The 24,145-nt window shown below is 37.0% G+C and overlaps 2 protein-coding genes across 4 annotated transcripts in view; one reads left to right on the top strand and one right to left on the bottom strand.

The window, feature by feature from the left end:
• The window catches only part of gas8 (growth arrest-specific 8), a 105,652-nt gene that overhangs the window by 13,201 nt on the left and 68,306 nt on the right, over positions 1-24,145 (bottom strand). For all 3 annotated transcript variants that reach the window (XM_048158097.1, XM_048158098.1, XM_048158100.1), the window contains 4 exons: positions 8,185-8,390; positions 6,083-6,250; positions 5,849-5,935; positions 3,901-4,110 (listed from right to left, as the gene is read on the bottom strand). In XM_048158097.1, coding sequence (XP_048014054.1) covers positions 3,901-4,110; positions 5,849-5,935; positions 6,083-6,250; positions 8,185-8,390 — 671 coding nt within the window. The remainder of the gene's footprint in view (positions 1-3,900; positions 4,111-5,848; positions 5,936-6,082; positions 6,251-8,184; positions 8,391-24,145) is intronic.
• LOC125246948 lies at positions 17,372-18,718 on the top strand. The gene is made up of 2 exons (XM_048158101.1): positions 17,372-17,606; positions 17,728-18,718. Exons 1-2 carry the CDS (start codon positions 17,421-17,423, stop codon positions 18,274-18,276), a joined length of 735 nt encoding a protein of 244 aa, XP_048014058.1. The 5' UTR covers positions 17,372-17,420; the 3' UTR covers positions 18,277-18,718.

The following is a 24,145-nucleotide window of genomic DNA, read 5'->3' as shown; positions in this document are numbered from 1 at the left end:
TGATATTTTAAAGTATATTAAAATAGAAAACCATTATTTTAAATTATAATAATATTTCACAATATTGCTGTTTTTGATCAAATAAATGCAGGATGAGCTTAAAAAACTTTTTTCATAATGCTGAATAATTATCAAAAATGGTAATATAATAAAGTTCTTTCACGTCACCATTTCACCAGCCTACGCTTCACATAATAGGCCTGTAGGTGGCACCTGGGCTTCAATAACTATGACAATTTCATAAAAAAGTAAATGGTGTATTAATATACATAAATACACTAAATGAATTGAACACTACTTGCTTACCATTAATGCGACTTTTGGTGCTGAATGGTTTTGTGCAGTTCGTTGTAGTCAGTTAACATCCATTTTGTCAGCGATGCAATTTGATTTATAAAATGAGACAAACTGCAGAAATCGTTCCACAAATGCAAGCTTGTCCGTCCATGAAATTTTCAACCGATTAATGAATTAGAACGGAAAATTACCGCTCTACTTCACGTTGTCCAATGAAATTTGAACTTCTTGTGCCAGATCACTATTGGTTAGTATTTTACACATGACAAACGGGCATTGATGAATTATGAATCCAGTTTGTAATGTAAAATTGTTTGGTATATTTTTTTCTTCCATCGAGCCATATAGGCACTCACCATATATGGCTCGAGAGCCTAGGTTTCGAACAGACTGTGGAAAATCATTCAGCCAATCAAAATGCACATAGCCCATAGCATATGGTAACGCCTCAGACTGACGGATACATAAAAATAAACTGGAATTTTCCGGCTTTTGAGCGATTCGTTACTATTGTACATATTGTCATGCTAATTATAATTTAAATGCATTTTGTTTTATTGACCACAATATTATCATTGCTATTTGTCTGAGAGGGGCACTTTTGATTAATTTCGAAAAAGGGCAGGGGATCGAGACCCCAAAGCCAAAGGGCTCCAGACTAACTTTTTTTTTTTACTAGGAGCACAAGCAGAAAATTTAGGGGCACACCTTAAATCAACCTGCAGCACAGTTATTTACATTTTCCTCCATTTTGACTGTATTACTCACAAATGCCTTGGTAATAAATAGTCTTACAAAAATTACAATGTGCATTTTTTTATTTTTTTTTATTTGCAAGGCTCCAGATTAACATTTAAGGACAATATTATCATTCATAATGTCTAAATAATAATTCAAAAGCAAAATGTTGTTCATTGGTCAGGCATCGACCAATAAAACGGCTTCCCCCCCCACCCCCGTTCTGCTCTCTCATGTCTGCTTTCAAGTGCTCAAATCAGTTTTGCAACAGGAACATCGCAAAAAGAGTAGCAAAAGTCAAAGCGCCAGGAATTAAACTTGTACTGCCAGATCTGAGAGGTTGTAAGCGCCGACTTAAAGCTGTACAGCGAAACTGAAGTAAAGTGTAAAAGTAAATATGTCTCACACATTTGTGTCTGTCATTTTATTTATGTGAATGCCATTTTACACATTTGTAACTATTAATCTGCAACTACAACTTCGTAACACGGGTGTGTTGATTGTTGTCCGTGTGTGCAAATCGAAATATTCAGCTTTTCACATCAGGGCTGTGAGTGTAAATTTCAATTTACAAATACAAATATTAATACGACAAGTTCTCACATTCAAATCAGCAACCTCTCAAGTTTTGCTACTGATTTACTTTCATAGTTTCATTCCGCTTTCATTGAGTTTGCCATTTTTATGTTGGGCAACATTGTGGTGGTTGTGCCAGTGGGACCGCTAACAAAAATGTTCTTGCATAGGCAGAAAAATTGGTTGCAAAACGTGACCATTTAGTCGCATTCTGGAGCCCTGCAACTACAAGCCAAGTATACTTGGAATACTTAATTATACTTCTATATATATTTCGATCAAAAGATTTTGTACAAGTAGGCCAAATATACTTAGACTTTTCTATAAGTATAAGTCAATTATACTTAAGAACAATTTTAAGCATATTTCTGAGAAGTACATAAAAAGTAGACTGAAAGTATACTTATTTTTTAGTTTAAAAGAAGTATACTAATACCACCTACTAAGCTATTGAAAGAGATGCTTCCAGAGGTCATAAATCCTCTTCTTAATATCATTAATTCATCTTTATCACTAGGATACTACCGAAAACTTTTAAGCTGGCTATTATTTAACCTCTTATTAAAAAAACACAACTTGATCCTAGAGAATTAGTCAATTACAGGCCGATCTTGAATCTACCTTTTCTGTCAAAAATACTAGACAAGGCAGTTTCATCACAACTATGTTCCTTTTTAGAAAGAAATGGTATCTGTGAATATTTCCAGTCAGGATTTAGACCATACCATAGTACTGAGACTGCTCTCATTAGAGTTACAAATGATTTGCTCTTATCATCCGATCGTGGCTGTATCTCTCTATTAGTGTTACTATATCTCAGTGCTGCTTTTGACACTATCGACCACAATATTCTTTTGAATAGGCTTGAAAATGATGTTGGCATTGGTGGAATTGCATTGGCATGGTTCAAATCTTACTTATCTGACTGTTCATCGCATCGTGCCACTTGCGTCTGGTGTAGACACGTTGTTATTCTTTGCAAACAGCGACAACTTCATTGCAGATAAGACACACCGGCTTTGCATTCACAAAACTAGGTAAGAACACATAGTTGTCTTTCCATTCTTCTTTGTATGTCCTATTTTCGCTGTCAACTTTCCTCTTTAGACTCTTTGATAGTGCCATTTTCTCTCACCAGCTTAAATGTTAACATCAGTCTGACGTAATAGCATACCTCCAGCACGCAAACAATTTAAAATAAACGCAGTTTAGTATGTGAGGATGCCAAGGAATAATTTTGAGTGTAAAAGTAGGCTACATCAAATAATTATTACAATAAGTTATGCTCCATTGTGTAACAAGCAAATTAAAATGATACACATTTGTTAATATGGAAAGAGGAAATAAAACATAGTTCGTTAAGAGCATGACTCAAACATGCCATTAATGGCCTTATTCTCTTATTTTTTGAGTTATTTTTATCCATTCATTCCATATCTGAAGATACTTGCCAGGTCACTACTCCACTTTATTAATTTATCCAGTGTAAAACCCAGACACCGCCACACAAATGTGGCTTTTTGTTAATGGCTGCCCATAATGCTGTTGATTTAACACAGAGTAACAGCTCAATTCCAGTTATAAAAGACACTGTAACAGTCGGTCACATGCAATTCTAGTTAAATTTTTCATTAATTAATTCAAATTATCCTTTGACTATGTTCTGGCCCACCATCTAGTGGTGAAAATTTTTTTTGGCCCGATGCCAAACATAATTGCAGACCCCTGCTATAGACTAAATACGTAAATGAAAGGCAAGAATGCATTAAAGGTATTCAGTTTTCAGTAGGAAAGTTGTCATTTAAGCGGCCCCTATAGTAATAATGAACAATTTTTACAACGGAAGTGATTCAATCAAAAAACAATTTTAGCTCGATAAGAATTTTCCTATTGTCACTGTGAAGCTGCTTTGAAACAATATCTATTGTGAAAAGCACTACATAAATGAAGATGACTTGACTTTAAAATGCTGTGTTAAAACGCACAAAAATGCACTAGTGTGGACATAGCCTGAGTTTTGGTTCATGTTTATAACACGCTCCAAAAAGAAGTTCACATATAGACTGAGATGGCTAAAGCACATCCTGTTTTTTTATTTTTATTTTACAAAAGCACAAGATTTTTTTACAGACTGTAATTACCACATGGACCAGCCATGTTAATGATCTGTCTGTCACAGACTGTAACTCTGCGACAGACAGACTAATTAAAATTTGATCGGCTAAGCCATTTCTCGTCGACTAACGTTTAGTTTGGGGGCAGCCCTACTATATGTGCTCATTAATGTACCTCCAGTTTATGGGTGACCACACTGAGGGTGGTAGGGTCCAGGTTGGAAACAGACAGCACCTCACTGAGCTGGGCTTCCTTCTTCTCCAGCGTGTCAGTGAGTGCGCTCAATTTGCACTCCAGCAGCAGGTTTTTGAAGCCACTCTTCTGCTGAACCTCTAGGATAGCTTTTGTGAACTTCATATATAACTCATCCCGCTCCAACTGAACCTGCACAACAATCAAACAATCTTTAGTTCTTACACATTCAGCAGTCCTAATGAATCACTATTAAGGTGAGACACCCCAGATGAATAGGGTAAAAAAAAATAATAATAGATATCACCATACTTCCCCAGCTGGTTGATTACATTAAAAACTGCAAACATTTTTTGTATTACAAGTTTTCTAAAATGTTATGTTTAAATATGCAAATGAGGCATTATCTAATTAAATAATATCTAGAACAAAAATCTGAATATTGGATGAAGTCAGGTTAAAAATTCTTGTTTAATTTTTTGGACATATTAAATTAAAAGGTTTTTACAGAGGGAATTTTGGATATCTCTTTTTATCACTCTATAAATCAGAAAATACTATCAACAGCCAGAAAAAAATAAAAATAAAAAAAAATTTACCATTTTTTTTTAGAAATAAAATGTTGTATAAAATCCAGCAAATTATATATCAACAAATCCCTCTGTAAAAACCTTCAGAATATATATAGGAATAAAACCGTAAAGTTTGATGTATATAAGTTCTGCTGAAGTGGAGACTCCCCCCCTTAACAGATAAAAACTTTAAGAGATATCCAGTATAGTAAAGTTGTAGAAAAGTACAATCAAAACAAAAAATATATTAATTATCTGGCAGGTATGTATTACAGTGCGTACACCAAACAGAGATTCTTGTCATGTCATGGCAGATGTTATCAAGATGAAGAGAAAACTTTTTTCCCCTTGTAATAACACTATTAAAGGGGTCATGAATTGAGAAATCAACTTTTCCTTGAGCTTTTGATATGTGAAACCCCGCCTCCGCAGAAGAAATCAACGCCTACTTCATCATTGCAATGTTAGCTCCGCCCACTGGTGTGTTAGTGAAATAAGAAGGCCATATTTATATTTATTATTTGTTTGTATTCGCAAGTTTCACTGTTGATTCTTTGGTAAATCAATCGCATTTCGGCGCAGGCTTTGCAAACAGACTTTTACTATATTGACTCGACAGTAATGCAACAAAGTGTAAGTAACTGTTCATTCTAATGTCTGATTTGATATGTAATGATTCATGTACAGTCAGATGTTCTTTTGTCTATGTGTCAGAGTAAATCAAACCAGGTCAACTTCACATTGTTTCCTTAGTAGGATGAAAATAATATGTTATTTAAAACAGTGATTATGTAAAGAAGTGATCAAAGAATGCTCCAATTGCTGGAGCTGTCAATCAAACAGTGTGAGTTTATCTGTCACTGAATTCTGACCAAGCACCAAAACTCCCATTTTATTCAAAGAATTCTCTTAGTTACAATGCGTATGCACTATTAGTTACAATGAAAGCATTTGTTAGTGTGCAGAAATTGAGTTGCAATGACGAGATCACTGCTTTCATGCGATCAACAACATGTCTGTGATCGGCTACAATGTTCTAATGCCACAGATATGTAATGCAACACTTTTCATTATTAGTTAACCTAGAGAGCTGTAATAGTAAAAACATGCTAAAAGTTTTTGAGAGAGTAATACCCTAATACCCCTTAAAACAGAGCGTTCAAATGAGAGGGCTAAAATCAGGGTAGGAAAAATTCCTTTTATTTCTAAATTATGATGATCTTCGATGTAAAAAGCATACTAATATTATAAGTGCACCCCAGGAAACATTATAAAACAATAAAACAACGCAGTTCATGACCCCTTTAAGGCTGATAGTTCAGTGTGTTTTAAAGGTCTGACGCTATTTCTCCAATCACCTTAGTAAATCTCTGCTCCAACACTTCATGCTCCCACTTAAGCTCCTTCAATTCTCTGTCAGATATTTTGAGACGAGCTCTTGTTCTCTGAAAGTAGAACACAAAGAACAAGATTTACATACATTACTAAAATTAATGAAAACTTTTGTTATAATTACATTTAACATTATGCCACAGTTCAGTGTCAGTACAATCTACTAGCATTACTAAATACTGCTGAGACTCTGAACATACAGTTAGAGCACTCTTGTCCTTCTCATAGTTGGCAAGCTTTTTCTGAAGCTCTGCAACTTCCTCTTTGGCCTTTTGTGGAGACTCTCTAAGCTCCTTATTCTGCTCCACCACTTCCGCCATCTCTTTATTTCTTTTCTCCTCCTTTCTTTTCATGTCCTTTAACTCTTCCTGCACACATTCCACCAGAAGAGAAAATGAGTAAGAACTGACATCACTGACAAATAATCATTTCCTGTATCTCAGCTGGTAGCATGACACCAAGGAACATACAGTGCATCCGGAATTAATTATTTTCCTCAAAATTCTACAAACAATACTTCATTATGACAATGTTAAAAAAAGTTTGTTTGAAATCTTTGCAAATTTATTAAAAATAAAAAACGAGAAAAATCACATGTACATAAGTATTCACAGCCTTTCCTCAATACTTTGTTGAAGCACCTTTGGCACCAATTACAGCCTCAAGTATTTTTGAGTATGATGCTACAACCTTGGAACACCTATTTTTTGGCATTTTCTCCCATTATTCTTTGCAGGACCTCTCAAGCTCCATCAGGTTGGATGGGGAGCGTTGGTGCACAGCCATTTTCAGATTTCATCAGAGATGTTCAATCGGGTTCTGGGCTCTGGCTGGGCCACTCAAGGACATTCACAGAGTTGTTCTGTAGCCACTCCTTTGTTATCTTGGCTGTGTGCTTAGGGTTGTTGTGCTGTTGGAAGATGAACCTTCGGCCCAGTCTGAGGTCCAGAGCGCTCTGGAGCAGGTTTTCATCAAGGATCTCTCTGTACATTGCTGCATTCATCTTTCCCTCGAACCTGGCTAGTCTCCTAGTTCTTGGTCACCTCCCTGACTAAGGCCCTTCTCTCCAGATTGCCAGATTGCTCAGTTTGGACGGGTGGCCCGCTTTAGGAAGTGTCCTAACTTCTTCCATTTATGAATGATGGAGGCCACTGTACTCATTGGAACCTTCAATGCTGCAGAAATTTTTTTGTACCCTTCCCCAGATCTGTGCCTCGATACAATCCTGTCTTGGAGGTCTACAGACAATTCCTTGGACTTCATGGCTTGGCTTGGCATGTGCTCATGTCCAATCAACTGAATTTGCCACAGGTAAACTCCAGTCAAGTTGTAGAAACATCTCAAGGATGATCAGTGGAAACAGGATGCACCTGAGCTCAATTTTGAGATGGCAAAGGCTGTGAATACTTATGTACATGTGATTTTTTTTTATTTTAAATAAATTTGCAAAGATTTTAAACAAACTTTGTCATCATAGGGTATTGTTTGTAGAATTTTGAGAAAAATAATGAATTTATTTAATCATTTAATTTAATCAATTTTGGAATAAGGCTGTAACATAACAAAATGTGGAAAAAGTGAAGCGCTGTGAATACTTTCCGGATGCACTGTATATACTTACAGAACATACATATAGTATTATACATATATATATATATCTTGATTTCCACGTACATAAACATAGATTTAATAATTGTGAAGATGCAATGATGACTATGAATAAAGTTAAAACTAAAGTTAAAACAGATCTATAACAGACACTCTGTCTAAACTATCCCCTGCGAAGGCTTCCTTCCCTTTCCTTTCCCTTTATAGAAAAAACGTTATCAAAATGATTCCAGTTCTTATGGATCTGCAGAAACGACTAATAATTCTGTATTATGTGGGCCAGACAAGTAATTTGGCGATGCCACTTTGTAAAGAAAGACTAGGCGCCTGTGCACATACGCGTTCAAACGCGCATACCTATAGACTAAACATGTAAATGAACGGCAAGAACGCATTAAAAGTCTTCTGTTTTCAGTTAAAAAGGTGTCATTTAAGCAGCCCCTAAGTTAGTAATTAACAATTTTAACAACGGCAGTGATTCAAAATGTACTTTAGCGTGATAATAACTTATTCCTAGAGCTGCTGTAAAGCCAAAACAATCTGTCCATTAATTTTCCTATTATCACTGTGAAGCTGCTTTGAAACAATCTGTACTGTAAAAAGCGCTATAAAAATGAAGTTGACTTGACTCTGAAATTTAATTTATAATACAGAGAAATCAAATGTGTGTATGCGTTCACGTGTGCGTTTCCACCTTGAGTGAAGTGATAAAGTCCAGATTCTTGTAGACTATGTCATTGAAGTAGTTTCTGATGTCTCTGAAAGATTTCTCATGGTTCTTCATCAGCATGTTGATGTGGCTGTTCTTTCGTTCCTCAATCTCATGAATCTCTGTCTTACGTCTTAGATCTTCCTCCTGACGCAGCTTCTGCATCCTTTTCTCATATTTGGATCCAATTTCTGTAAAAATATTTCCACTCTCACGTTAAATCATTAAACCAAGTCTTCACTGCCTATAAAACTCTTCACATCCCATCCCCTTTTATTTTATGCCATATTATACTGTGTTATAGAAGCAGTATTTGACTGAGAATATTTGCTACTCATCAACAAAGTACTTCATAATGTAAAAAATTGAAAAAAATGCAGAAATTGTATAAAATTAATAAAAAACAAAAACAAAACAAAAATAATAAAGTATTTCCTGGCTACTTTTTTCAATAAATACTGTTAGGACCTCCTACTGGAGATCCTGCAATCTACAAGAAGCTCCTGAGGAATGCTGTTCCTTTGTTATTCTAATTGTATGAACCAATTGGTTCACACCTTAACACTCTGAAGTCAGCGGTATCGCCGGCGATACCACCTCGGTTTTTTTTTACCAGTGTGAAAGAGATACAGAGCGAGCGCTATTCAGATGCAAATTCGAAGGCAATACATGTATACATCATCGCATTTGTGTATTTATTATCTTCAAAATTGTCTATCTGCATGTTATAGCCATGGTTAGCAATCTCTGGAAGCCTCTGTTAGTTCCTGGAATGTCACATGGTATGCCTGTTCTTTAATGAGTCATTTGTGGACTAAATGTGCACAGAGCGCCCTCCGACTGCAAGTATGAATTGAAAACACAGTATCCAACGCTCATAGTGATGACAATAAATATTGAATAAATATTACTTCTCTGTATAGAAAATTTACATAACATATGAGAATCCATCAATATTTCTCCAAATGTGCATGCTGGATAAAAGCCCTGATGGATGTTGTTTTGTCAAAGGTAACGACTCCGTTTTTCATATTCATAACTCCTGACGCATAGGCTATTAACAAATTACAGTCACTATAAGAGTAAAACAGAGGTTAAAATGTGAAGCTTGAGTCTTAGATCTTTTTAATGATGTATAGTTTGTCAACTGCACATAAACATTTAGGCTATAGCCTATATAACAAATATAATAGCCTATATGAAATGCCATAGAGGTAGGCCTAACATAAATGTCCAGACGCTTTGCTTATATTAAAATAGAAAACCATTATTTGGTTTGAGACTTGAGACTTCTTTTAAAAACATTATAATAGTAATATGCGTCCAAACTTTTGACTGGTACTGTAATTTAACATGGGCCATGATGTGCCTGTCTTCACATGATGTGCAATAATACGTGCATGCATCAGATCACAAAAATCATGTTTTTTTTGTCAAGAGTGGACATTATATTAACGTCAGGGCTCGGCAATAAGGACCGCCCGATGGCACGGGGCCAGTGTGAACGACGCTTGGGACAGTAGACGGAACGGTCACTTGCCCGATCGGGCCAGTGCTGTAGGGTGTGCGTTATATATTGTCTATGATATCGTAATTGTTGATTTAACGATCTGATATTATCGAGTATGTCCCTCACTTTACAAAAACCAAACAAAAACACACCCATTGAGTGCACGCATACACTACGTGACGTAGTCTAGTATGTTAGACTAGTGTGCGTGCATATTTAGAGTGTACGCTTTCACTGCGTGATTTAGTCTACTAAAATGCCTTCAGAAAAAAATGCCCCTGTATATATTTCATATTTATATAATTTAATATAGTTAACCAATATTACGCAAAGAGTGCAGTTTTTCTCCAAATATTAGCATGATTACAAAAGTGATATTGATTTTATACAGCGTAAAGTTTAATGAACAAGAACGTAATATCAAGTGACTTACATTTAAGACACCAAATCGTCTGTTTCACTCTATTTCGCCAACGAAAACAGTTCCAAAGTCCACAAAATTGTTTTGTGTCTCTAAGCAACACTTCCTGAATGAATCAGCCGTTTGAATGAATCAATTGAATCTCAATGATTTGCTCATTAACAGTGATTCACTGCCACCTACTGGTGGGTTTAATTTCACATTTAAAGTGTCTTCATTTTTTTATAATTTCAAATAAAAGTATTTAACGTTTTATATTTTCAACATTGAAAAGATTTTTATGCATCTGTAACTGCTCTTGACTGATTAACTTTAAAAAAGTTTAATCTATTCTATAGTTATATAGTTATACATTAGATTACAATTTCTGTACCTGAAAATCTCCTGTTTAAACCTACATGAAAAACTTGAAAAGCAACTAGGAACTAAGTAACTTTTTTTACCTTCATAAATATAAGTCCTTACGATGGTTAATTGACTTGTAGTGGTGTGTTTGAGGCGAGCACTAACCCCATCTGGCCCGTCTACGCCAGAATACAGCACTTGCAAGTTGAGCTGCATCGACCCGACACAATCTCGCCTCATGTTCACGTTCACGCGAGAGTGACAAAATGCTTTACGGTAATTCAAAAACAATGTATATATTATGACTTTATAAGACAATTTCGAAAATTACCCACCTCCATCGAGTGTACTGTATTTGCAAATTACCCACCTCCTCTTTCTTGTACTGTATTTGAAAAACTATTGCGCTACTGAGCGTTGTAGTTGCTGTAGTCCAGAGTATTTACGACAGTGTGATTCACTAAAGGAAACAACGAAAACAATAACTATGCTTATTTTATAGGCACATTTTCTTGTCTTTTACTTTTATTAATTTTTTGTTGTGGGGCCAGTGAAAAGTTTGGCAGGGCAAGTCAAAATTTGAACCACTGGCCCGACCGGACCAGTAGAAAAAATCCTTAGCGTTGGGCCCTGAACGTATTCCTGTTATCAGCATGATCACAGAGGGTTTTTTCACATAGCCTACCTGACTGGAAGGGCTCATTATGCGGGTCATTATGCAGGTCATTATGCGGGTCTTTGTCTTCTCAGGTGTAAATCACAGCATTATTCATGAAGATTCGTGCCTCCATGCATACTGTGTTTCTTGACAAAAAGAGCCTTATAAAATTTAAATCAATATATTGTTTTATATGAACGAGTAGGCAGGATAATTTTTACATCATTTTGAAGCAAAAACTCTACTCTACAACCTCCAATACCCAGAAGTCTTGTGAACACATATTTTGTATTTATTTTGTGCCTTATTTCAGTGACTTAAGTTTTTTTGTTTTTTCAATAACCACGCAAAAACGTTATTCCTTCAAAAATACAAACATGTACATACATGTTCCTCACATATGGTAGCCTAGTTTGTTCTGAATACAGTGTAATGACACCTTTTCCATTAATATGTTTATGAACAACTGAAAAAAGCACAAATGTGCCCTCAGACCCCAGAGAGTTATCCCCTTTACGTTCAAGGATCGGCGACGGCCTCACGTGTGACATTGTTTACATTGATCGCTTGTTTATAATACATTTTATCAAGTAAAATGATCAAGTTGAGTGAAATTTATCAAGTTGTGTGAAAGATACAAGAATGCTGATTCAACCTGTACAAGCATTATACAATCAAGATAACTTTATAGTAGTTTTTTGTTATTCTGTATGACCGTGAACAATTTCCTAAGACAACAAAAGGGAGGGGGCGTCCTTACCTTTTTGTGTCGTGGAACTGTAATGTTTGGCAGTATAATGGTGACATCGACGTTTTTTCCATGGGAAGAGTCCAATATACGATTTCCATAGTAAATATTTGTCCAAAAGCATGCAAACTGGTATAAAAATCGATATAACTTCTATTGTTTACATCCTGTAAGCGCTATTCAGGGGTGCGCTGTCATGTTTATTCGACGAACTGTCCACATCTAGCGCTTTATTCAATAAAATATAACTTATCACTGTATTTAGTAGAGTGTCTGTAAATGAATGAGAACAGCCCAGAAGATGTCCGATGAAACCTGGACACATATACATGTATAAAAAAAAAGTGGACAGGCGCTTTCAGTGACGTGTGATTACGCACAGGCAAATATAAGTGGGAAAAAAGACAGCAATGGCAAACTATTGTGTTGTCATGTAACGTTAGCCTATGCAATAACGATTACGCCAATGTGTTGATTTGCATAATCTCGCGTGTAATACATTGTTGTTTAGTGTGCATAACAATTTGCTTCCAGGAAAAATAGCGCACGCCCGCTGGCGTGACGCAAATATAAGGGACACACACACCTTGCCACTAGCACTCGCACTGCTAGCATTATCTCGCGTGTAATACGTTCATCAGCCATGGATCAGCGTCGTGCACAGAAGTTGTTTTCTCCTGCTGCTGCATTGAAAGAGACCTTTTGCGAAGCAGTGATGAAGAAAATGTGGATTATTCGGAGGAGAGTGCTGTATCTAGCGTCTTGATTGCAGTCTTGGTCATTAGCTGCTGGTGTAAATGTTCAATAAGGGTAACAATAGAGTGGGTATGATGGTAAATAGCTTTGTGTAAATGTTCCTTTGCGTTTGAATAGAAAAATTGTAAACTGATGTAAATCTGCCATCAGGGCAATAACAGGGAGGTATGGCTGTATATTGCTGTATGTAAATGATCCTTTGCGTTTGAATAGAAAAATTGTAAACTGATGTTAATCTGCCATCAGGGCAACAACAGGTTGGGTATGGCTATATGTTGCTGTATGTAAATGATCCTTGGAATTTGAATATAAAATTTACGATTGTGTAAATATGCCATCAGGGCAACAACAGGGTGGTATGGCTGTATATTGCTGTATGTAAATGATCCTTGGATTGCATTTTTCGAAACTTTTAAGAGGAAAAAAAAAAAATACCAGATATTTATATATATAAATTGTGCTTTGTCATATTGGAATGATAAAATGTATGGAAATGATCAAATAGACTTCTTATACTTCACAGTAAAAGGTGGTTACCAAGTGTCCCTTTGGCATCTCCAAGTGGCCTTTTTGGAAAGGTGCCTAGACATGCACTGAAATAAATGGTTGTAAAAAAAAATCATTTTTGCTTGTATCACCTTCAAATTTTAAACATATATTGATTAGACATATGGCTTTAGTTTGCTTATGTTTCCAGGCCCCTATGTATCTGCCTTTTGCATTTTTCATTTCCATAAACAATTATTATGAAAAAAATATATATATCCATTGTGTTTGAGCTTTTTTATCTCTCTATAAGTAATTGCTAGAGTAATTCTGAGTCTTTCATAGTAAACTGTCAAGTGTCAGCTTTCAAATGATACCTTGGTTTTGTATGTAGTCCGGAGAACTTGTTAGCAGCAACCATTTTATTTTGAGTATGTCATTTTTCACTACCTGGCCAAAAGTGGGGGTGACTGGTAAGGAGTTAAAGTAAGTTTCCGTTAAATGGCATCTGAGGCACAGTCACAATGTCAAAAGACAACTGGGGGAGGCCATTTGGGGAGGGTTAGGAAGGGGCCACTGTCTTTCCAGGTGTGAATCATATCAATATTCATGGCCATTGTCCTACCCTCGCATACAGCTTTTCTAACCCAAAACGTGTCTTAAAAAAGTTAAATGAGTTTTTTTGTGAATGAATGGGCAGGGTGATTTATGTTCAAATATTTTTTGTAGTAAAAATCCTAAGCTACAAGCTACAGTTCTCAAAGGTCTTGTGAACAAATATTCAAATATTCAGTATGTGTTTTATGGCCTTATTTCGTTGAGAAAAAAAGGAGAAAAGTTACTAACCATGCATAATCTTAATTTCATTAAAAAAATGCAAACATGTACATCTATCTTGCTTGCATATTATTGTAGCAAAGTTTGTGCTGAATGCAGTATTATCAGACTTTAGCCATTAATATGTTATATGTAACAGAAATAAGCACAAATGTCAGGGTATGTCAAAACAGCTCCAGGGCGCAGAAAACACCTCAGACCTCTGTGCGTTTTCAGCAGTGTTAAACAGATTCTGATTAACTTAGGGCCTCTGATAGGGCATTGCGTTCACATGCTCAACGGATATGATTGTGATTGGCTACAATGCTCAATGCTTGTAAAAACATGCTGTAGTGATCAAATGCTATAGTGTGCTGTAGTGCTCAGAGTGAGACTCTTACGTGGGGTTCTGATTGCAGTCAGGTAACTATAATTCTTATGCATCATATACGGTCAGAGTTGTTACACTTAGGCGTCAACCTTTGCAGGCAGATTGGCATTCACCTGGGGCCGGATTCAAGAACATCTTCTTAAGAAAGAAGTTAAGAAAATTCTTAAGATAAATTCTAAGAAGTTCTTAAGAATGTTCCTAAGTGCAATTCTTGAAAAAATCTTAGGAATTTCTGAAATATTTTCTTAAGAACTTAGGGCAAGATCTTAATTTTTTACTTAAGAAGAAAATGAATGGTGTTTATTTGATTGAAAGGGGGTAATTGCTGAAGACTCGCTGAATGAAAAACACCTCAAAGCCTGTCACTGCATGTAGATTAGGCTACCGTAGATATCATAATGAGCGTGCAGACTATTTTTGTTGTGGTTGTTTGACGGGAGCTAATCACTCTGTCATGTTTTTAATGGACCATTAAAATCGTTATTTAAAAAAAAACTGTCTCAAGATGCAACGTTCTTTTCCATTCATTTGTACACTGACTTTTTTGCGCTCTCTCTGGAGTGAATGCGTCCTGTATCCGTGTGCGCTGCCTCACTAGTTCTAGCTTACGGAGCCCCGCACATGACATGCAGGAAAAAAATAGTAGGCTAAATCATGCTCATGATTTACTAATTCTTTCCTTCGGTTTGCTAAATCGTGCACACTGTTTATAAAAAGAGGAAACAAATTAATAAATCGTGCTAACATCTTGTGCCATTCTCCGTACAAGCTTGAGTGCGCGCATCATATACAGGTACGCGCAAATGATCAATAGTGTAATTACAGACTTTAGAGTGCTCGTCCACATTCAGGGTACAAGTAATATGTATTATATTTAGCTAGCTAGTGTTATGTCATATGCTTAACATTTGAAAAGACCCAATAAATTCGTTGAGCATCTATTTAAGACAGGTTAGAGGTTATCTACGATGATTTTTAAGAACATTCTTTTCGGGAATATGAATACTTCTTAAATTTGATCTTAAGAACAATCTTAACACTAGAAGTCCCAGAGATTTGTAACCCTCCTTTAGCCAAGTGGATGCTAACTGGCTAGTCTTTTGGCTATCATTAGCATCAATTCATGTGTAAATATGGTCATTACCTGAGCAATCTGCAGGGGGATTGGGGGTGTGTGTGTGAATGGTTGCTGGTGGTTTGTTTGTATGTGTGGGGGAGGGAGGGCTGCTAAAAGCAGAGAACTTGATTGACCATGTATCACATTGGCATGTAGGGTCTTGCCCAGGTGTAAACAGGTATGAATTAGCACATCTAATTGCATGCAGCTTGCTCTCAAATGAGAGGTAATTCCTTTTGTGCTGAGGTGGATAAAATCTCACTGCACATAGCCTACTACTTCAGTGCCCTCAAGAATTCTGTGGTGTACGAACCTCCTCTCCAAGAAAAGAAAATGCAGAGAAGACTCACCACTCGGCAGGCCTTGGAAATGATCCTGAGTGAAGTAAACCCTTGTGACTCAGATGGAGGAGACATAGAACTTCAGCCGGATTCGGACTCAGAGCTGTCTGATCTGTCTTCAGGTTAAGTTTCATTTCATATTATTTCCTATTTCATTTCAAACCAGAAAGTGGAAAACACCAAAAAAGCAGAGTGGAGTGACATAAATATTTACTCTGCCTTTTTTGTATTGTCCACTTTTTTGTTTGTACTACTTAGCAGACATTCACTGCCATTTGAAGTGCAAAACATTATTAGTTGTTTCTTTGCTTTAGTTGTATCTTTTTTTTTAGGAAGATATTTCAGACATTATTCCGATACAGAGAAGGAGATACTGGAATTATTATTAGTATCTATGCATGCATTTGTGATATCATTTGACTTTTCCATTGCTCACAATTTGAATTTGTTCACACTGCAGATGAGGAGACTGCTCCTTAACCAAAAAAGAGAGCCCGTTTGGGGACTGACCTGACAGAGACCGCGAAAGATGGCACAGTGTGGCGTGAAGAACAGGTGGGGACGCGTCTCCCTTTCACCCCAATCAAAGCGTACGCTGCAGATGGAGAGCCAACGGCTAAGGCCAGGAAAAGTATCTCGAGTCGCCTTCAGAGCTTCCTGTGTTTTATCACTCTTGACATGCTTCATAGCATTCAAGAATGGACTATTCAACATGCACAGGAAACGGCGCATGTTCATTGGTTCATGGCCCTCCCTGAACTAATGGCATTTATTGCAATTGTCATCTTGCAGGGGCTTACCAAGTTTCCATCACTACGTGACTGCTGGTCAGCAAACCTGGGAAACCCACATATCATTGGAACAATGCCGCGAAACCGCTTCCAAGACATCATGCGACACCTACGCTTTGATGACAGGTCCACCCGGAGTGATCGAGCAAAGACTGATAAGTTTGCTGCAATTTCCAGTGTGTGGGGATCATTTGTCACCAATTGCATCACGTCCTACAACCCTGGTCTACATATCACCGTTGATGAACAGCTTTTCCCGTCAAAGACTCGCTGCTGTTTCCTGCAGTATATTGCAACTAAACCTGACAAGTTTGGGATCAAGTTTTGGGTGGCTTGCGACCTAAAATCCAAGCACATTTGTAATGTCCTCCCATATCTTGGCAAGGACCCTAGTCGTCCCAGTGGAGAGAGACTGTCTGAAAATGTAGTCAAGTCAAGTCAAGTCAAATTTATTTATATAGCGCTTTTTACAATTGGTAATTGTTTCAAAGCAGCTTTACATATTAGAAGCACAGAAAAAAGGGAAGTGGTTAAAAATAAGCTGTACAAACAAGCGTGGTAATATGTAACATATACAAGATGGTGCTACATTAAGCCAATGTCGGCTGACTCCCAGGGGTGGAAAAAACCCCCTAGGAGAAAAACCCAGCGTGCTAACACTGGGGAAAAAAGTCCTAGGAGGGAAAAAACCCCTTGGAAGATATATATAATATATGTAAATGGATATGGAGATCAAAATCTGAATTATACATTTTTATTATAGAGATTAAAAATAGATTATATATAAATATATGTAAGCGGATACGGAGATTTAAAAATCTGAATTATAGATGCAGTAGTGATGAGGCTGATGGAACCATTCCTAGACAAGGGCAGAAATGTTACCACGGACAATTTCTTCACATCGCTGTCACTTGCGCATAAACTTCTTAGCCGGAAAACCACCATCCTCAGCACAGTCAACAAGATTCGCCGGGAAATCCCTCAATCCGCTAGACACACAGATCGCAATGAATTCACCACTCAGGTATGTTGCAGGTCTTTTGTGGTTCTATGTTTATGTGTTTCTAATTTTTAGAATCAACACCGCCAAGTGTGTCATTCTGTGTAAAAGTGCTATGAAAATAACAATTTATCTTATTTATTAGGTGTTTTCAACCACTGCTGCTACGCTGACGGCGTATGCGCCCAAACGGAAGAAGACCGTCTACATTCTTAGCAGCATGCACAGCGTGATTCAGACTGATAATACCACCAAAAGGAAGCCAAACACTGTCACCCTTTACAACACCACAAAGTGCGGCGTGGATGTGATGGACCAGATGGTGCGGGAGTACACTGTCCGCACAGGGACACGGCGCTGGCCAGTTGCCGTGATCTATAACATGATTGACATGGCAGCACTGAATGCACATGTGCTGTATCAAGCATGCACCGGAAGGCAGGAAAGACGGGTGGACTTCCTGGTGGAGCTTGCAAGAGAGTTGGCTAACTCACATATGTGTGCGAAGAAGGCAAGAAAAGAACAATTGCTTCGGACACAACCCTCCACACCTAGCCCTGGAAAAAGAGCCATGTGTCAGGTCAAACACCAATGCAAGAACAATCATGCCACTGTGCAATGTGTTCACTGCTACAGATACACATGTGGTAAATGCAGACAGGAGATACCATGGCAGTGCCAGGATTGTGAGTGATTGCTAGAATGTACTCACTCACTTTTTAATATTATTTGTAAATATGTGTACAAATGGTTGGTTTCTTTTTTATTTTGTACTATTTTTATCAATAAATCTCAGCAACACAGGAAAAAAAAACATGTGTGTTGATTTCTCCCTAAGATGGCAAAGTGAAACACAAGTTTCTTTGAAGTGGCTCAGCATGGCCCCACATTGTTTACATAACAAAAGTAACTGTTCACAGCTGATTAAGGATATTAGCCTAAAGCCTTCCAGCCCATCGTCTGTCCTGCGGGTTTTATAGGTAGAAAAGCCAAATGGCTGCTCTCTGGGACTTCTAGTGTTAAGAAAAAAGATAAGAACATTATTAACACTCTGAGGTCTGAAAACGCGCCGGCGCGTTTTGCAGGTTTTTTTCACATTGCAGCAAAACAGACTTAAAATACTCTGTCATTTTTTGTCATAGAGACATAAGTAATATATCAATTGAAACTATAGAATATCTTCTTTTATTTGTATACACTCAGAGTAAAAACACAATGTTGTGCTTTTTGTAAAATAAAGAAAACTAACATGATGCGTGATTTCTCCTCTCCCTCTGAACGAAGTCCAATCTGATAGTTCTCAGAAAATGAACTGTAACTTAGTGAATACTAATCACAGAAAAATTAAACTTATGTCTAAAAAAACGTTAAGATGTCAGGTTTTAAATAATGTAAATCAAATCGAAAACAAACCTTCTGTGTTTATGTAATCTGTATGAAAAGAGAGCCATGTCAGAAGTCCGTGATTCAGCTCATTATCCGCTAATGCGGCCACGCCCACGGAGCCAGCGCTATTCAGACGCAAATTCAGAGGCAATACATGCATTCATTGTCTCAATCGTGTATTTATTGTCTTGAAAAGTGTTTATCTGGATGTAAAAGTCATGGTTAGGGAGCTCTAGAAGACATGCAGTTGCCTCTTCTTCTTTTAGATGAATTTGTGGACTAAAAATGCACAGAGAGCGCCCTCCGACTTCAAGGATGAATTGAAAACACCAGCGCTCATAGTAATGACAATGAATATTAAATAAATATAACTTCTCTGTATAGAAAATTGACATAAGGATATGAGAATCCAATATTTCTCCAAATGTGCATGCTTTTAAACTAAAAGCCTATATTCAGACTCTTTGCATCACAGAAATACATTATATTTTAAAGTATAATATAAAACCATTACTTTATATTGTAATAATATTTTTCTGTATGTTTCATATATCATGATGAGCTTGAGACATCACAGAAGGTTTTTTTCACAGCCTACCTGACTGAAATGCCTCATTAATATGCAAGTCATTTCAGCTCATTACTATCCAATTCTTTTGTCTTCTCAGGTGAGAATGGCCCATTTTTCAGTGGTGATTCACGCCTCCATGCATACTGTGTTTCTTGGCAAAAAGTGTCTTACAAAAACTAAATCAATATATTGTTTTATATGAAGGAGTAGGCAGCATAATTTTTACATAATTTTGAAGTAAAAACTCTAGTTTACAACCTCCAATACCCTAAAGTATTGTAAACACAGATTTACTATACTTTTTTTGGCCTTATTTCAGTGACTTAAGTTTTTTGTTTTTTCAGTAACCACGCATAAACATTATTCCTTCAAAAACACAAACATGTACATACATGTTTCTCACATATTATTGTAGCCTAGTTTGTGCTGAATACAGTGTAATGACACTTTTGTCATTTATATGTTTATGAACAACTGAAAAAAGCACAAATGTCAGGGCATGTCAAAACTTCTCCAGGCCCCAAATCAGCCTCAGACTCCAGAGGGTTAAGAAGAGTTTTTGAGAATACAAAATATTCTTATCTTTTTTCTTAAGTTAAAAAATAAGAAGAAATTAGCAGTTAAGAAGAATTTTATTCTTAAGAATGTTTTGTGAATCCGGCCCCTGAGGTTTAACTTAAGTCAGGTGCTTAGTGGGGAAAATCTATCACAATTTGGCGAGCCAGCCAGGAGACCAAGGGATCCTCCCTTCGTCAGTGGGGGCTTCCAGACAGACTACATAAGTTTTTAAGTTTTTCTCTACATTCTGCCAACTTGCAAAGAACCCCAATTAATGGAGGGACCATTCGGCATGGGCTAAGAGGACTTAATGTTAGGAAGGGTGGACTCTATACTTTTTCTTACAAATGCTTCTAAAATAATTAAAAAGTGAATTTGAATGTGAAATAGAATTTTGGATTCTATTAAGTCAAATTATTGAAGAAATCTGGTGATCATATTTAAATTATGTTTTCCCTTGGCTATTAAGGGCAGTGATTATGGTTGAATTAAACAAAAGTGGTATTTGAATATTTTAGTTGTTGTGATGAATGATCCCAGCAAGCTGTCAATAAAACTACGTTCCTGCAAAGAGCAATTTGTCATGTATGCTGGAGTTAGAAGTGCTAAAGATTCCATGCTTATATGATCACAACCGAGGCAGTGATAGTGTTGGACGACTAAAGACCTGTGCTCAGGGGACAGTAACATTCTGAGTTAGTGTTAACAGGGCTCTACGGTAACATTTTTCTTTAGGAGCACTTGTGAGATCAACTGTGTTACTGGTGTTCAGCAGCAACACCGGTTATATCACTTGCCCATCATGACCATGGCATCGGCCCCATTGTCGTTTTGATTTTTTTTTTTTTTTTTTATAGTAATAGAAATCATTTAGTTTAGTTAGAAAATAGACACTACAGTTAAAGACTGAACGCATCTGCTCAAATCAGTGAGCCGAACGAGACTGGCAGCACAGATCAGCAGCAGGAGTCAGATTTCACCTCACTTCACCTATTTCGCCTCACTTTTCTGAATGACAAGACGAGGGATGAAGATTTGGTGGACAAGCGAAATGTAAAAGTACATATTTAAGCGAGTTTGTCATTGTACTGTTTTGTTGTTGTGTTTTTCATTAAGATTAATAATTAACCCACCCACCATTCAAGCAATTGCCGCCTCCGAATGGCCGCTACTTCAAAAGTGAAAGTAATATGAGCACGGGCATTCATAATGGTGCGTGTGTTTTTTTTAAATCAAATTTTGGAGGCATTTTTGCTCCAAGCCCCTATTAATTTCTGACCTTGATTATGATAATCCAAATGTAGTATTTACAATTAATTTGGCTGCAAAGAAACAGCAGCATGAGACGGTCTGGTAAGTGCGCGGTGAATGCAGTTATTTTCAGGAGCAAATGCGAGTGAAATGAGCGCACTGTAGAGCCCTGGTTAATGATCCTGTGTATAGATGCTAAAGACCTGACACTCACCTGTGAATTTGGGTAGTGACATCAGCTTCTTGACGGAATGCTGTCACCAGATTTGGGAAGGGGAAATGCCCTGAGATGATGTAGCACTACAGCTTGCTCTTTGATTGAATAAGACTTTAATTCTGATTAAGAAAGAATTGTTGAAAGAGTTGAATATGATCAATAGATCAATATTGTTACATTTTGAAATAATTAAATGCTGAAATTGTTATAATTAAAATAGGAATATGCACCTGTAGAGTGCTGAGAATTATGAAATTTTGAGTCACAGAGAAACTTTTATGGGTTAGACTTTGATTTTAGCTCAGATGGGTTACATAAAATCGAAAAAAAAAAAAACATGCTATAAATTTGTATTCCCGTTATCCCTGGGAGACAGTATGAAAAGTTGATCCACTGCAGATATGCTAAGATTTTGGTTTCTGTTAACTAAGATAAATTTTGTGCATTGTGTTGAATGAGAACGAGATTGGGTGACCAAGTTAAATAGAAATTTTGATTTGAACAGGCACATAAAATACATCTTACAGTAATTTTGGTTTCTAATAAAAAAGAGAAAAGACAAAGAATTCTTTACTATTATATTATACATCATACTCTATATTAATTAGAGAAGTTTACTGCTATTTTCTGCATTTTGCAAAGAAAATCTGCTTGCTTTTCTTGCAAAGAAAAACCAAGTGTATTAACAAAATGAGGAACTGCTGTTGTGTTACCCAGAGAGACTTCTGGAATTAAGGGACATTGATTACGGTTAAGAAAAAAATGGAATTTAAATAAAGAGCTGTAGGTTTAATTTGAATTATGTGGTTCTCTTGATTTCAGCCTAGGCAGCTTCTGGAACAGCCACCAACAAATGGCAGCAAATACACTGAAGTCTGTTCGACAAGACATGGCTGCAGAGGAAGTCGCTGATGGGCCTTCAGTTCCCCTCCTGAAAGAGGAAGTTGACACTTCGGAGGGGTCAGCATGGAGAGGACTGATACAGTGCAGGAAAAGGTGAAACTTTCACTTGAGACTTTTCCTAAAGACAATTTTGCCATGCATTACACAATTTTGTGGCAGGATCATTTAAAAGGCAGACTGAGGAGAGACAGAGAAACAACAGAGCCCATACACCACAACACCAGGCCTTTGTGTGTCATCACTGGCTGACAATCCATTGCAACAGCCTAACAAGTTCAATTGACCGATGATCCACACAGAACACAGAAGGACTTTCTATTCCCTCCCTTGTGGGCAGGTGCTGCATCTCAATGATCACTCCAGAGACCGCTTCAAATTGTGTTAATTATTAATTTGATTTCTTTTGATTATTCACTGGTCTCACAGCAGTTCTTTGTATTCTCTATTAAACCAACATTCTGAATCTGCTTTCAATAGATACCAGTGCAGCCCTACTATACATAATGAAAGAAAAGGAAGAAGTTTATTAACAGAAGTGGGACGTCACCAATCAGTTAAAACTGGGGCTGGATTTGGCATAGTGAGGGTTATTACATTAACCAGCAAGGGGTAAAGACAAATAGACTATGTAGAGTTCTCTGACAAAGAAAAAGGGAAATAGGGCACAAGGTGTCCAAAAAGAAAATTATGTCTAGAAAAGCAACAATATTGGTCACTCAGTTTCGTTTAAAGGTAATTTTCTAGATTTAATAAGAATAATAACTCTAAGATTCCAATTTTTTTTAAATCACAAATGCTGCACCAGGGATATGAGATGGGAATGTTATTTGTCCATGGATCCAAGATTGTGTGGAGATCTCCAATCTTCTTCTAAGTAGCTCATGAGCAACAACAAAAAGTTTGAAAATTGTAATTGTGCAGTGGATGACAAATTGCATTTGAGAAACTGAATTTGGCTCTCTCAACTGCAGGCCTAGGTCTATATGATTATTCTAAACTATGTAATCTATTTCATTCATGGTGGCTGACATCAGACAATTGCAATTAATGTGCTAAAGTTTAAACATTGTCACAAGGGGAATGCCACAGTGTGTCTACATTTAGTAGCTTCTGCTTCTGCCATTGTCAAAGTTGTGTTACCCGTTCAGATTTGGCGGTATTCCACTCTTAACAAAACATTCCCCATTCAGTTCACAATCTGCTGAGGCAGAAAAAAAAAAAATGTATGATGCTCTGGCCAGAGGGTGATGTGAGGGGATGTGAAGGGGATGTGAAGGGGATGTGAAAGTGTGTGTGAGAGAGATGGTGTTTGGAGAGATACCAAAGCAAATAAATCAAGTCCAATCAAAACAGCTGTACTTAAATTTATTAAGTGGGGCCATAAGGCAGAATATGCCCAATAAAACAATGGCCATGGATGAATTTGGCTAACTATCCAGGCCTGGGTTACTATTGTGTGGCAAGAAAGAAACAGTGCCACACCTCATGATGGATTTCATCAAAATGTTTCTTTTCCAAATGTATAAAATATTGTCTTGTTACTGTTAAAGGATTAGTCCACTTTTAAATAAAATTTTCCTGATAATTTACAGAAGGATTATTCTCCTTATAGTGGACTTCAATGGCCTCCAAACGGTTGAAGGTCAAAATTACAGTTTCAGTGCAGCTTCAAAGGGC

Source organism: Megalobrama amblycephala, linkage group LG15 (assembly GCF_018812025.1).
Source record: "Megalobrama amblycephala isolate DHTTF-2021 linkage group LG15, ASM1881202v1, whole genome shotgun sequence".
In the NCBI taxonomy this organism is placed as follows: Eukaryota; Metazoa; Chordata; class Actinopteri; order Cypriniformes; family Xenocyprididae; genus Megalobrama; species Megalobrama amblycephala.
Note: the sequence above shows the minus strand (reverse complement) of the source record. Positions and strands in the feature narration are given on the sequence as shown.

Excerpts from the sequence above, each read along its gene's own strand:
- LOC125246948 (XM_048158101.1), top strand. The coding sequence starts at position 17,421 with ATGAGGCTGATGGAACCATTCCTAGACAAGGGCAGAAATGTTACCACG. Across the intron at positions 17,607-17,727 it reads GCAATGAATTCACCACTCAG|GTGTTTTCAACCACTGCTGC; the intron begins GTATGTTGCAGG and ends CTTATTTATTAG.